Source organism: Grampus griseus (assembly GCF_964374135.1).
Source record: "Grampus griseus genome assembly, chromosome: 9".
Classification (NCBI taxonomy): Eukaryota; Metazoa; Chordata; class Mammalia; order Artiodactyla; family Delphinidae; genus Grampus; species Grampus griseus.
The window spans coordinates 48,982,568-48,996,079 of NC_139003.1; the positions used below are offsets into that span (position 1 = coordinate 48,982,568).

General features: G+C 36.9%; 1 protein-coding gene across 1 annotated transcript in view; it reads left to right on the plus strand.

Annotated features, from left to right (window-relative positions):
* Positions 1-12,009, plus strand: part of SKAP2 (src kinase associated phosphoprotein 2) — a 153,212-nt gene extending 141,203 nt beyond the window's left edge. Inside the window, exons 12-13 of the mRNA XM_082662201.1 lie at positions 11,379-11,480; positions 11,910-12,009. Coding sequence (XP_082518327.1) covers positions 11,379-11,471 — 93 coding nt within the window. The 3' untranslated portion in view covers positions 11,472-11,480; positions 11,910-12,009. The remainder of the gene's footprint in view (positions 1-11,378; positions 11,481-11,909) is intronic.
* Positions 12,010-13,512: the final 1,503 nt, after the last annotated feature.

The following is a 13,512-nucleotide window of genomic DNA, read 5'->3' on the forward strand; positions in this document are numbered from 1 at the left end:
CAACCTTTCACAAGGTTTAAATTTCCACCGGCAGCATTTCAGGAGAGGCCTTCTAGAGATGGGCATTTTATCTGGAGCTCATTTTGGTTTTTAAAAGAAGAGACAAGGCTTTGTTAGCACATTATCACCATTGGCTGGATGAGTAAATACCCATATTTACCCAGCTGCGGACCTAGTACAATCAACCAGGTTGATCTTAGTGAGGGTGAAAGAAAGACAGTTAGTTTTCTCTTGATGGAATTTGGACAAATTCTGGGCCGTTGATGAGCATCTTGGCTCTTTGTTGTCAGGTTGCTTTGGGGGTCAGGATATATTTATGAAGACTCTTACTTCCCCCCTTGGCTTTGGGTGAGTTCAGATAGGAACCTCTGGTGATTCTTTAATTTTATATTTGCTTGGTCTTACAGTTTTTATAAAAATTTTGGCAAACATAGATCATAAGTTAATATCATAAATTTATTTAATATGTGAATGATGACAGCAGTTTGAATGATGAGTATCATTATAAATTCAGAACTCAAGGCCCTTAGAAGAAGAGAGCAAAGAATTGCTCAAAAGGACTTGTTTCTAGATCAAGGTAGAGCTGATGCTATGTATTGATTGTTTTTTTTTGAGTGCAATAAATATAGAAATCACTAGCTTTGTTATATGCCTAGAAATTTGTTTAATCTTTCTCAGAGTTATATTTAGATTCCATGGTGTTGGAATGAAAATTTACTGTTTAAATTTATTTTTTACACCATCTAGTGGCTCAGAATGAGTGGTGCAGGTAATTGCAGCTAATGTGCACAATCAAAATGATGTCATAAATCCAACTTTAAATTTAGCTATGGGTTATTACTTTCCTATCTCATGTCAATGAAGTATAAGCATTAATCATGAAAATTCTTTTCATCATTCTGAATTAAATGTAAAAATTGTATACTTAAGGAAAAATGCATTTTAAGGAGTCTAACAGTATTTATAGAGACATAAAAAATGTGTACTTAGTAAAAAAAAAATTAGTGCCACAACTTTTCTAATAAAAAATGCCATTTAAAAGGTTTCAAAGAAACACAACTTGCTTTTTATAATTAACTGATCTATAGTTTGCAGTATTTATTGTTGATTTGACTTACCTTCTAGAAGCTTGTTAGTTCTGAAAATAATCTTTTAAAAAAAGGCAACACAAGATAGTTTAAGAAGAGATACATTCTTTTCAATATAAATAAACCTTTAGACAAATCAAGAAATAAAATGGCATGTACTATAATAAAGAATATTTTAATGTTGTAAATATAATGACAAAAAGATTTAGCTAGTTTGATGATTAGGCTCTCTGTATTAGAATTCACTATAGAAATATAGCTTGATTTTAAAATTCAGTCTTTTTTTTCTATTTTTGCAAGGAAGCCTTGATAGGGTGTCAGCTGTGCTCCGTCTGCCTGGGGTTGATTTATTTATTTTAAGCCTCTTTTGAGTTATACAGATCTTAGCTTCTCTTTCTTTCTTTACTTTTTTCTTTTCTTTTCTTTTCTTTTTTTTTTAGTGAAAATCAAATGTTACAATAAAGAAGGAAGAGAAGGCAGCTACCCTGCCCTTCCCCTTCCCTTTTTAACATTTTCCAATTAGCAGGTGCCACGTGACCCCTGGCTGAGCTAGCCCCTCCTTCAAAGTGTCTGGCATTTTCTTAGTTTTAACCTTTGAACCTTACTACTAATAAATCTAAATACTACTTGCCTAAAAATGCAAGCCTGTAACTTTTTGCTTACAGGTCTTTTCATATAACATTGCTGCTGTTTTTTTATGTGTTAAGACATTTTATATACTTCAATAGTTCAGTGGAGATTTAGAAATTCTGCCCCCCACCCAAAGATGGAAGGTATTGATAGGAATGGATGAAAGGGAAATATGTGATTTTTCTTTTTTTAAGCAAGGTACAATTACCTTTTTTTTTTTTTAATTTATTTTTGGCTGCGTTGGGTCTTCATTGCCACACAGGGACTTTCTCTAGTTGTGGACAGCAGGAGCTACTCTTCATTGTGGTGCACGGGCTTCTCATTGCAGGGGCTTCTCTTGTGGCGGAGCATGGGCTCTAGGCGTGCGGGCTTCAGTAGTTGTGGCATGCAGGCTCAGTAGTTGTGGCACGTGGGCTCTAGAGCGCAGGCTCAGTAGTTGTAGTGCATGGGCTTAGTTGCTCCATGGCATGTGGGATCTTCCTGGATCAGGGCTCGAACCTGAGTCCCCTGCATTGGCAGGCGGATTCTTAACCACTGCGCCACCAGGAAGGTCTCCAGGAATATGTGATTTTTATGACCGCTGCCTTGTTAGTGAAGTTATTATGAAACACAAGGCCTACTTTCAGATTTATTTGATGGGGGAAATTCGTATTTGAGATTGCAAATCTTTTGTTTTTAGTTATTTATTTTTTTTTTAGGAAACAGGTTGTTTAAAATCATGCTAAATTCTTTTACTGGTTTGCATTTCAATTTTATTACCACCTTAAACATGGACACAATATCATAGTTAATAGTATTGTCCTAGAACCGTGTTTATGGAGTTTTATAATTTTCATGGCAGGATCCAGGTTATATAGCTACAGGCATATTATAGTCCCACATAGCTCTTTGGCTATTTTATTCTGTTTGCTACTCTGGATTTACGTTGTCTATTAGTTTATCTTTCAATCTGTACTCACCAGTAAATCGCTAACCACATTCCTATTCTTACTTTTAAGGCAATAAATTATTTTTAGAGACTTAATGACAGAAGAGCTATGCTTCAGCAGGAAAGAGGCATGCTGCTTGTCTGCTATTAACAGAAAAATAAGAGAGTTAAGAATCCTGGAATATTTCATCTAGTCTAGGACACATGTGACTTGGGCTTTGCAGCTTTTTGAGACATTTTTTATTAAGTCAAAAACAGGAAATGTGGGTTGACAGTGTTCACTAATATACAGTAAAAGGGCATTTTTTTAGTGTGTGTTATTTGGAGTTTCAAGCATTGCTTCCCTTTGTAGCTGTGACTTTTTCCAGTGATTGGTGAAATGTAACTGTCACTGATCATTTGCTTCTCATTGTGAAAATGTAAAGATTCTGTTACTAAGGCTTTTTTGGCTTCAGACTTACCAGAAAAGCAAATAAAATGAAAGTCTTGCTGAGCTCTACTGGCAGAGGGAAATACAGAGTTCCTTTTCAGCTCTCTTAGTTTTTCCTTTGTGACCATCTGACCCCACGTGCCACATATAGCAAAACCACCTGCTGAAGAGTAACCAGGACACCTCAATATAGGACATACCTTGATGATACTACGCTAGTTCCCTAAATGTTATCACATCTTGTAGTCTTTTGGGAAGGAGGAGGAGTGTTTGTACTTGTCACTGCGGTTGTTTGGGTCTGACGGCATTTAGTTTCTATGCTAAATGCCCACGGTGAAGCATAGTAGGCAGACCTATGCTATGCTTATAACCTCTCCCTGGTGGTGATAAGCAGTGTATGGAAACAGCATTACGTCACAAGATGTTCTCATTCCACTCATGGGACTCCTCTTGTTACCTGGTTGCAAAAACCATGCTCTAGTACTTCCCGATTTTCTCTTACATAAATTGGAGGGAGCATTCCAGGAAAATGTTGACAGATGAAAGGGGAAGGTGCCTGCAGGAGACAGGCTGTCAGGCTGAGGCCCTGCAGTGGCTTGAGAAGTAAAGGAGAGACCAGAAGGCAGTGTCAGAGAGGCAAGTTACACAGAGGTGGCAGTGGAGGGGCTGCTATGGCTGCAGAACCTACATGGTTTAATTCTGCATGGAGTAAGCAAAGGTTTTCCAGGAGCAAACCAAAACAACCTTAAAGAAAAGCACCATGTTGGTAAGTAAAAAAAAATCTTAAACTGAAAAATCCATGATTTTTTTACGCCCTTCTGCTCTCCCCCCACCCCACCCCCCCAAAAATCAAGAGCTCCCTCAATGTATAAATGGCATATTCTCACTCTTTTGAGATGTCTCCTTTCTTATCTCTTTAAAGATCAGATTCCCTTTGGAACAGCCCGTAATAATCAGGTTGCCTTATAGTACACTCCAAAATGCTCTGTTTTTTTGTTGCCCTGGTATTTTGCTACACCAGTTAGTGGGAAGGCAGAGGGAGGGGATGAAAAAGTATTTATTGCATACCTACAGTATCTTGTTCTAGGTACTCATTGTGCTTTCATTCCTCTGATTCTTAAGGTAACCCTACAAAGGATATGGTACTATCAATATAATTTTGCAAGTAAGAAAACTGATGCTTAGTAAGCTTATTATGTAAATCACCTGAGGATACCAGCTAGGAAGTACCTTCTCCTGGAATCAACGCAGATCTGACCCTAAAGGGTTTTCTCTTTCCATTTTGCTATACCTAAGTGGGCCATGACCAGGATTATTCGTTTCCCTGTCTCAATTCCTTGAGGTAGACACTGTGTCTTAAGTATTTTTGAATCCCCAATATCTAACATTATGGCAGATAGATGTTTAATATATGTTTATGAAAATAGAGTTAAAAATAAGAAATAATTAGGACTTCCCTGGTGGCGCAGTGGTTAGAATCCGCCTGCCAATGCAGGGGACATGGGTTTGAGCCCCGATCCGGGAAGATCCCACATGCCGTGGAGCAATTAATCCCGGCGCCACAGCTACTGAGCCTGCGCTCTAGAGCCTGCAAGCCACAAGTACTGAGCCTGCGTGCTGCAACTACTAAAGCCCGCGAGCCTAGAGCCCATGCTCTGCAACAACCAGAGAAAGCCTGTGCGCAGTAAGGAAGACCCAAAGCAGCCAAAAATAAATAAATAAATTTACATTAAAAAAAAAAGGAAATAATCCTGAACTTCTTAAAGGAATTTAGAATGGTAGAATCGTAGAGGTAGGGGAACCTTAGTGCTAGCTCTTCACTTTATGGTGAGAAGATCTTGAGGCTCCACATAATTGGGGAAAAATAAATAAAAGGCTAATGGAAAAAAGGACTGCCTCTGGAGACCTTAAAAGACAATGGAGTTTCTACGCTTGAATTTCCTGAGCTTCTTGGCAGCCACACTGAAAAAGGGAGAGACAAGGAGCTAATAATTCTTTTTAATCATGAAGGAGGAAGCTTGGCTTTTCCCAGCACTGGCTACTTAAAAAAAAAAAATCTCACGTGAATTTCTAGAATCTTCGCGGATTATCTGACCTCAACAACTTTTATAATAAGAACAGTGGCAGATATTACCCTCAACAACAAAAAATTTATAGTACATATAACAAGAGATTTCATATAGGTAATTCTGTGAGGGTCCAAATGTATAATAATTAGACTTACTGATTTATGTTAAGTACGTAACTGGATTATTATGGAGTCTCAAAGAGTGATATAAATGTAAAAAAAGAAAATCACCCCTAAAGAACTTGGGGATTGCCCGAGGTCACATACCTAGTTAGTAACAAGCTGGAGACCCTCAATCTTCTGAGAAAATAATCACAAGAGTAAGAAGCAGCAGCTGAAAAACTAGCAGATTTTCCCCTAGACCTGCCACACTTGTTTCTGCTGTTGCAGGGTTCTGTCTTAACCTCTTCCATACTTACAGTAAATTCAACTGAAGCCATTTCTTCGAAGAACTAGAATTATTTGGTCCCAGTTCTTCAGGGGACAGGTATCTTTCTTTCTGCAAGTGGAATTTGGGCTCTTTAGACAAGGTATGCTCTACAGCACATGGGAAAACACGATGGGCCGCAGCCAGCCATGACGAGGAACAGCACACTTCACATTGTGAAGCTAGACATACTTCAGAACAAATGTTTGTTTAGTCATTACTAAAATTCTTCAAGTATGTCCAATATACACATGGAAAATATATTCCTATTGGAAATTACCCTTCTTAAGAAAACATTTAGGAGGGTCATCTGGTGCGTCATCCAAAATGAAGAAGAAGTATGTCTGTTTCATCATGAAGTACATATTTATTGAACATCTTTTACACATCCTGGAGTGTGGGGCATACAGTTTTGAGTGTAAGACATTGCCGCGATCTCAGTGAGTTTCTACTTTATTTTAGTTGAACGGACAAAACTGAAGTACATAAACTCCGCTGGGGAATAAATACTCAGCTTGAAATGGGAGATGTAAGTATGGATTAGATAACTCAGAGAGAAATTCGTGAAAGCTGGGTAACCTGAGTCGAGTCTTAGTTACTAGATAGGCTTTGGATGAGGGAGGGGAGATGCCCCTTGGGGAAGGAGTGCCACGTACAGAGGCAGGAATGAGTGCAGCACAGAAGGTTGGGCTGTGGGACCAGAGCAGTGAGAGGAGTTTGTAGTTAAAGCGTTGGGGGGCTAGTGTACATTCCTGAGCAGCCGAGTAAACTGACAAAGGCCGTTTCCAGGAAGTACAGAGAGGCAGAGTGGATGATGCAATGATCCAGGGTGAGGTGATGAAGGTCTGAACTAGAACAGTTAACAGTCATGTACTGGTTGGTGAAATACACTGAGTACCAAGGCCACCCACTACTGAGCATGATTTGATCTTTCTTTGCCTAACAATACCTAAGAATCATCAGTCTGCATAGCAGTTTTTACTTTATGCCATTGTAAATGTTGACTGTGTAGAGATTTGAATTAAATGTATCTTGACTCTGGAATATAAACTAAAATTTGTTACAGGAATTAAGTTCCTACTATCACCTTCCTTGCTCGTCTTTTGTCTCTCTCACTTTAAAAATGGAGTGCGCAGTGCACGGAGGAAAAAAATAGGAATTCTTTGAATTAGAGTAACTCAAAGTCACACTTGCATAGTAAATTATAAAGTAGTGAGGTTGATTTCCATGAGATGCTAAGAGACTTAGGGTGGTAAAGCAGGTTCGTGATGGTGGTATTCAAACATCAGGGAGGATCTTAGAAATTGTTAGTGTCCATTTCCTCATTTAAGGAATGAGTTAGGAGACTAAGATTCAAGCAGTTAAAGTGTAGATAATAATAGTAAAAAACGAAGTTGTCAAGTACCTGTTGTGCATTTTAAGACAACTTTTGAAATGATGGATGTATAAGAAACGATTCTTACGAAGTTTCTAATTGGAGATAGTAAAAAGGAAGAGATTGAAGAGGTAGCCTTGAAGAAAGTATTTCCATATTTTAAATAGTTATCTAGTTTTCATGCTACTACAATGTTTATGAACAATTTGAAAAATTGAAAATATCACAGTGAATAGTTGGAAAACAATGGTAAAGTCCACTGGTTCTGAAACTCAATGTAGTTTATATTTTGTGAATAAAATTACCTTTGTTTCTGCACAAGGCTGGTATGTTTTGAAGTACAGATATACGTTTGGAGAAAGTAATATAGTCTTTTAACCTTTCTAACACCTGTTGCTTTCAAACAGATTGGTAACTACTTTCTGAAAGGGGTGGTACATCACAAAATCTTACTAATGTTTCAAGTTTCTGTTAAGGCAGCATTCTTTTACCATATGGTTTGTAGAAAGTGGATTAACATACTTGAGAAATGAGAATCGTGGTGCTGAAAAGGATTTAAGTAAATGTTGGCATCTTATTTAAGTGTAAAATAATACACTGGCAGAGAGAGAAGATTTAGTAAGTAAACATAGACATACGTTTGCTATTGTGTTGGATAAAGTCTCTGTTTCACTTTATCAAAACTAGTCCTTTTTTTCCTGCCTTTTTACATAATCACTTTAATTTATTGCTTAATAATGATTAATTGAGGCCTAAAATTTTAACTATAAAATAAAACAAAAACTATTTTAATGATGTAAAAATTGAAAACAGAGGAGTTAGACCACAACGGTCAGTGCTGCCTTATGATTATTTTCTCAAATTATTGGGCAAGTTGAGCTTTCCTGCTTCTTTAACTGCCACATTACATTTTGCCTTGAAGCCATCCATTTTGCAGATATTAAATTTCTTTTGAGTACTATTTTTATACACTAAGCATCACTACACCTCTAGATCTTGATAGCATTACTACGGGAGGAGAAAGAAGCTTTGTGTTAGTAATTACCTAACATTGTCAGAAGCTGACTGCAGGCCTCTTTCTAGTGATAACAGAATAACTGCATAATGTAGCTTTATAGCACATGATTAATAGAAAATAATTACACGTCCTACAAAGGGATGCAATATTTCTTATAAATTGACTAGAATGGTTTCCTGTAGATTAAAGGACTCTTCATTATTTTATCAGTCCTCCTGAAGTACAGTCACTTGCCTATGTTAGCATTTCAGTTGATGTTAAGAGCCGAGTAGGGTGAAGAATACCAGATGGCAGACCTTCTTGTACCTGAGATCTCATGTGTCATCAAGATGACACGAGGCTTCCTAACCTTTCAGAGATTTAGATAGCAGCCTCATATGACTTTTGTCTCTTTATTTTTTGTTTATTAACAAGATAAGGTGTGAGGGTTGTTTTTTTTTTTTAATGACCCACCCGTGACTTTTAGACCAATACTACAATTAGTATGTGGACAGCGAGACAACATTGTATGGATCGCATTATTTTCCACTGTAAGTAATACATCATTCATAATCACATTTGCTTGGGGGCAGCAAACGGAAAGGCAATGGAAGGCAGATTTTCTTCCTCCAAAGGAAAGTGTGTATGCTATTGAATCTTCAGGCTGGCGTTTAGAATACCGTACTCCAAGATGCATCTTCATTCCAATTTATAGGCTGCAAATGGTTTAATTGGGATTCATGTTGCTCAGGAGGCTCATACAGAGGATAGTAATGATAAAAGTAAAAGCTTCTGTGTTTGCAGCCTTGCTGACATCCTCTAATGGCTGCAGTGTAAATCCGTAAATTTGCCTACTAGATTTTTACCTCCCTATGTTTTATCTTACCTCTTAATTCCACACAGGAGTGCTGTATGGAATTCTTTACAAATGTAAAGTAATAAACATTCTGGTTTTTTATTTTTACTCTTTTCTGATTTAAACCTGTTATATCTTAGAGTACTTTTATGAGGTGTGTATTTCATATGCCTTTCAATTCTTTTAAATTAATTTAGTGAAACATTTAAGATTATTTTAGCCTAAAACTTAATTTTTTCCTAGAATGTTACTTTTAAGGGATTTGTGTACAGCTGAATAAACTCCTCTGCTGTTTATTACTGTACTTTCTGTTTAATGAATCTTCTCAGTTGCCGTCATGCAAATTTCTCTTGTGTGAAGGATGTCATTGGTCCTTCGTTGAAGTGATTTGTTGGAAATCAGTTTCTTAAATTTGGATGTGAATGAGCTTTTTGAGAACAATAATATGCCCTTAATTTGGAGTGTAGATTATAATTTCAAAACAGAATATTATAAAGTAATATGAACTTTCTGGTTTGTAACTTGAATCTAAACATTGAAACCCAAATTGCAAGCTGTTCTCTGAAAGCAGGTTTGGGTCATAATATGCCCTCTCACTAAATGTATTCTGTTTTTCTAGCCTTTGGGGGCCTAGTTCCTTTACTCTTTCCAAATAATCAGCTGAATAAAATCTTAGATGGGCATTGGATAAGAGCTTTCACACTTAGACTTACTTTGTTAAGTATCCATTTTGAAATCTTACGCTGTGGGCCTTTGGCCTCTGCAAGGTGAAATACATTTGTTTTGTTAAGCGTTAGGCTCTAATTGTATTCATTGCCTTAAAAAATTGAAAAGGGCAGTTTTATTAGGTACCTATTAGGATATAATGGTTACTAATCATAGCTTTCAGTAAGTTGGTATTTTCTTCTGACAAATATATTCTACATAGATTATAGTCATCTTCACTGAGTTCTGGGCATCAGACTATTTTCATTGCTTAGAGAATTTTGTCCACTAAGTTCACACTATCAGGAAACTTAAAATCTTGAGTCTACTGCCTCGTAAGCCAGAGCTGTGCCCTCATTAGAATCAGGCCTTTCTCCACCACCCCCGTTTTCCTTCCATCTTATTCTTACGAAAAACTTAATTCTGATACATCCCATTGTTTAAAAAAGTACTTATAGATTTTAATCTTGTAATCTCTCTATTGATAGACTACATATCAATACACACCTGGGAATGTTGCTACATTGTATGGAAAAATTGTATTATTTTCCTTTCTGATGGTCAATAGCATGGTTAGTCATCAATACAAATGTTACATCTGTACTGGTATTAACGTTCCCTCCCCACATGTAACTCGATATGCATATGCACATTTATCTGTGACTCAGATGTTGGAAATCATAGCCTATTGAATTACTTTGGGGATTGATTTTAAAAATGTATCTTATATGAAAAATTAAATTTGGGTCCTACAGTGCTTTTTCAGAGTATTGCTTTCGGGAGATATTATTCTTGAAACTTGTAATTCATTTTACTTTGTTTGTATCTCACTAAACATAAATAAATTTGAGATAAAAATACATTAGTCAATCTGGCAGACAAATGAGAGCGGGTACAGTGTTCACGATGCCTAGAGCAGTGGTGTGTCTGTCAGTGGAGCAAAGGGAAGAAAAGGAGGAACAGGATTAGCTCACACTGCAAAATAAACTCAAAAGTGACTCATCAATCAGTCTTTTTTTACAGCTAGATTAATATTTTGCCTTTATAATTTGAGATACTTTTATTTCCTATTGATCTTCCCCCGTAAGGGTGAATCGAATACCACCTTTAAATTCCTTCCATTCATCCTTTACCTAATGTAGTTTGTGATCAATCCAGAGGAACAATAAATGCCTTTGGGAAGCTTTTGAAAAGGAGCCCTTTTGTGAATTATTTTGGAAAGCCGGTTGGGGGAAAGCATTCGTAGTGTTTCCTTGTTCTCTAATTTATCTGTTTAAAACATCTATACTCATTTTTAGATTTTCCTAAGAAGGGGCATACCTCTACATCCTAAGTCATTTTCGGTCATATGAGTTTAACTAGGAATTAAGTAGTTTATTGTGGGGAAAAAAAAATCTATCCTTGCTAGATGAAAAGCTCCTTGAAGGCAAAGATAGTATCCTAAGGATCCTGGCTATGACCTCGGAGCCTCTAACACTGGTGTTTGCATATTAAAAGGTGTCCCCCAGGCTCTGTGTGTATGTGTGTGTGTGTGTGTGTGTGTAAGAGAGAGAGAGATGTGGGAGAGAGAAGGGAAAGGGGCCCAGAGAACGGACTTCCTTATGTAGTTTCATTTGCTAGGTTTCTATCCTAAGTGACTGTTTCTGTGTTCTACACTGTGAAATAAACAGGCTCTGTCTTATACATTAATTTAAATCTTTGCCTAACAGCATTTTTAAAGTGTTCAGAAACAAAAAAAGATTAAAACGTTTCAATTTGCAGCTCAAGCTCCTATAACTTTATAAAAAGAAGTAACATTTCTAAGAAGTTGCGTACAAACAACATTGTACTTACACCCAGTCTGAAGGTTAATACTGCATATTGTTTTCAATTAGGAATACAATAGATATGGCTGGTGGGTAGGAGAAATGAAGGGAGCCATTGGCTTGGTGCCGAAAGCCTACATAATGGAGATGTATGATATTTGAGAGTCCTGGGTAAGTACATTTTAATCCAATATTCTGTAATAGCTCATATGTTCTCTTGGTCTCTGCGTTATGAGTCTTTGCCTTTTTAAAAGTCTTTGTAGTTTTCTGATAGCACAAAGATTATGCTCCCAAATCATCTTCTTCTTTAAAAAAAAAAATCTAGTTTAGTTTTAAAAATAACTTCATAGAATTTACTTTGGAAATAAATAGATTATTTAGAGAAAAATCCCTTTGATAATAACCAGCTGTTTTCCCAAACCTCCTCCTTTTTAGTAAAATACCACTTTTATGGCCTTTCTGAGGAGCTGAATTGACAAAATATTGAGTAAACATTCATTTTTTTCCTTGGCTAAAAATGTAACATTTTTCTAAGCAGGGAAAATCAACATTTTGCCTGAAGAAAAAAATTAAAATGCAACTTTCCCTTTCTGCCTGCAGAAAAGGAAGATTCCTCTGCTAGTGTGCAAATGCTTTGGATTGAGAATCATCGTGAAAGCATGAGTGACAGCTCATAACCTTTCTTTGTTTTGTTGAGCATCGTTTGTCTTTGTTGTTTTATGCATTCATTATAATATTCCTCTGATATGAAATTAAATGAAGGATATTAATGTAAATTAGATGCAAGCAGTAAAGTTATACCTGTTGCTGTTTTTCAAAGAAATAATCATGGGTTTATTTACTCATCTGATTTGTGTGAAAAATTCAGCACTATTTTATATGTATCACATAATCATTGCTACTTCTAGTAAGAGTTGTAATTTCTCTTAATACTGGATATCAATTGTTTTTTAGAATGTAATATATAATTTCATAAAAATTTCAATTGAATGTATCATGAAAGTTTTTGGTAGATGCTATCTAAAGAATGTAGCTTTGTTAAAACTTTGTAGATGAGTTCTCTTAGTATTTATTTTTCAAACAATAGTAACATGTTTTCATGAAAGAATTTTTACTGATTGGGGAATTTACTTTATGTTAAATATAGCCACAAGAAAGAAAAACGATAGAATTGCAAATGGGGAGTATGCTGTCACCCTCTGCAACACACGTGAAGACCAGAACCATGGTTTGTGCAAAGCCCTTTACCAATAATAAATACCCTGGTTATATAATGGGCTTGCCAACATTTTCTACTGTAGTTTTCTTTAAATTTAATGAAACAAAAATTTTGTGAGAGGTCCCATTCTGCCACTAATGTAATGGCATAAAGAATCTCAATGTATTCTCAAAGTCAGAAGGCATAACTGAGTACTGTTACCCTGCCTGATTGTTACTGTGATATTAAAGTACCACCACAAAACAGTGAAAGTCCAGATTTGGGCCTGCTCTGCACCTCTGAAAGCAATGAGAAGAGAAGGGAGGCTCAGAGAGGAGGGTGTAGAAATCCGGTGGGAACATGTACCCAGGTACAGGTGAATGGAAGGGTAGTGTTGGTCTGACATTGGAGGTGTGCGTTGTGCTTCAGAGCAAGGTTTGTGGAGTTATATTGTTACTTTTTCATGTATGTTTGAAATCAAAGGTATTTTAAATGTCTACAAGGTACCACTATGGTATATATATCAAAATATACTGCTGATTGGATAATTATTTGAAGTAAATATAATCTGCTAATATTGAATCCTTGATTAGAAGGTACTACTTTTGTTGAGTTTTCAGATCTTTGCTTTAAAGATAAAGATTCTAACCATGCAAACGAGCCGATGTTTAAAACCCTCCATTATTTATAAAAACTATCGGGGGCTCCCCTGGTGGCGCAGTGGTTGAGAGTCCGCCTGACGATGCAGGGGACACAGGTTCGTGCCCCAGTCCGGGAGGATCCCACGTGCCGCGGAGCGGCTGGGCCCGTGAGCCATGGCCGCTGGGCCTGTGCGTCCGGAGCCTGTGCTCCGCGGCGGGAGAGGCCACAGTGGTGAGAGGCCCGCGTACCGCAAAAAAAAAAAAAAACCCACAGGTGGTGGGCTAGATTTGACCTATTGCCTGTAGTTTGCTGACCCCTATGTTAAATAAAATACATTAAAAAAAAAAAAAAAACTATCTACAA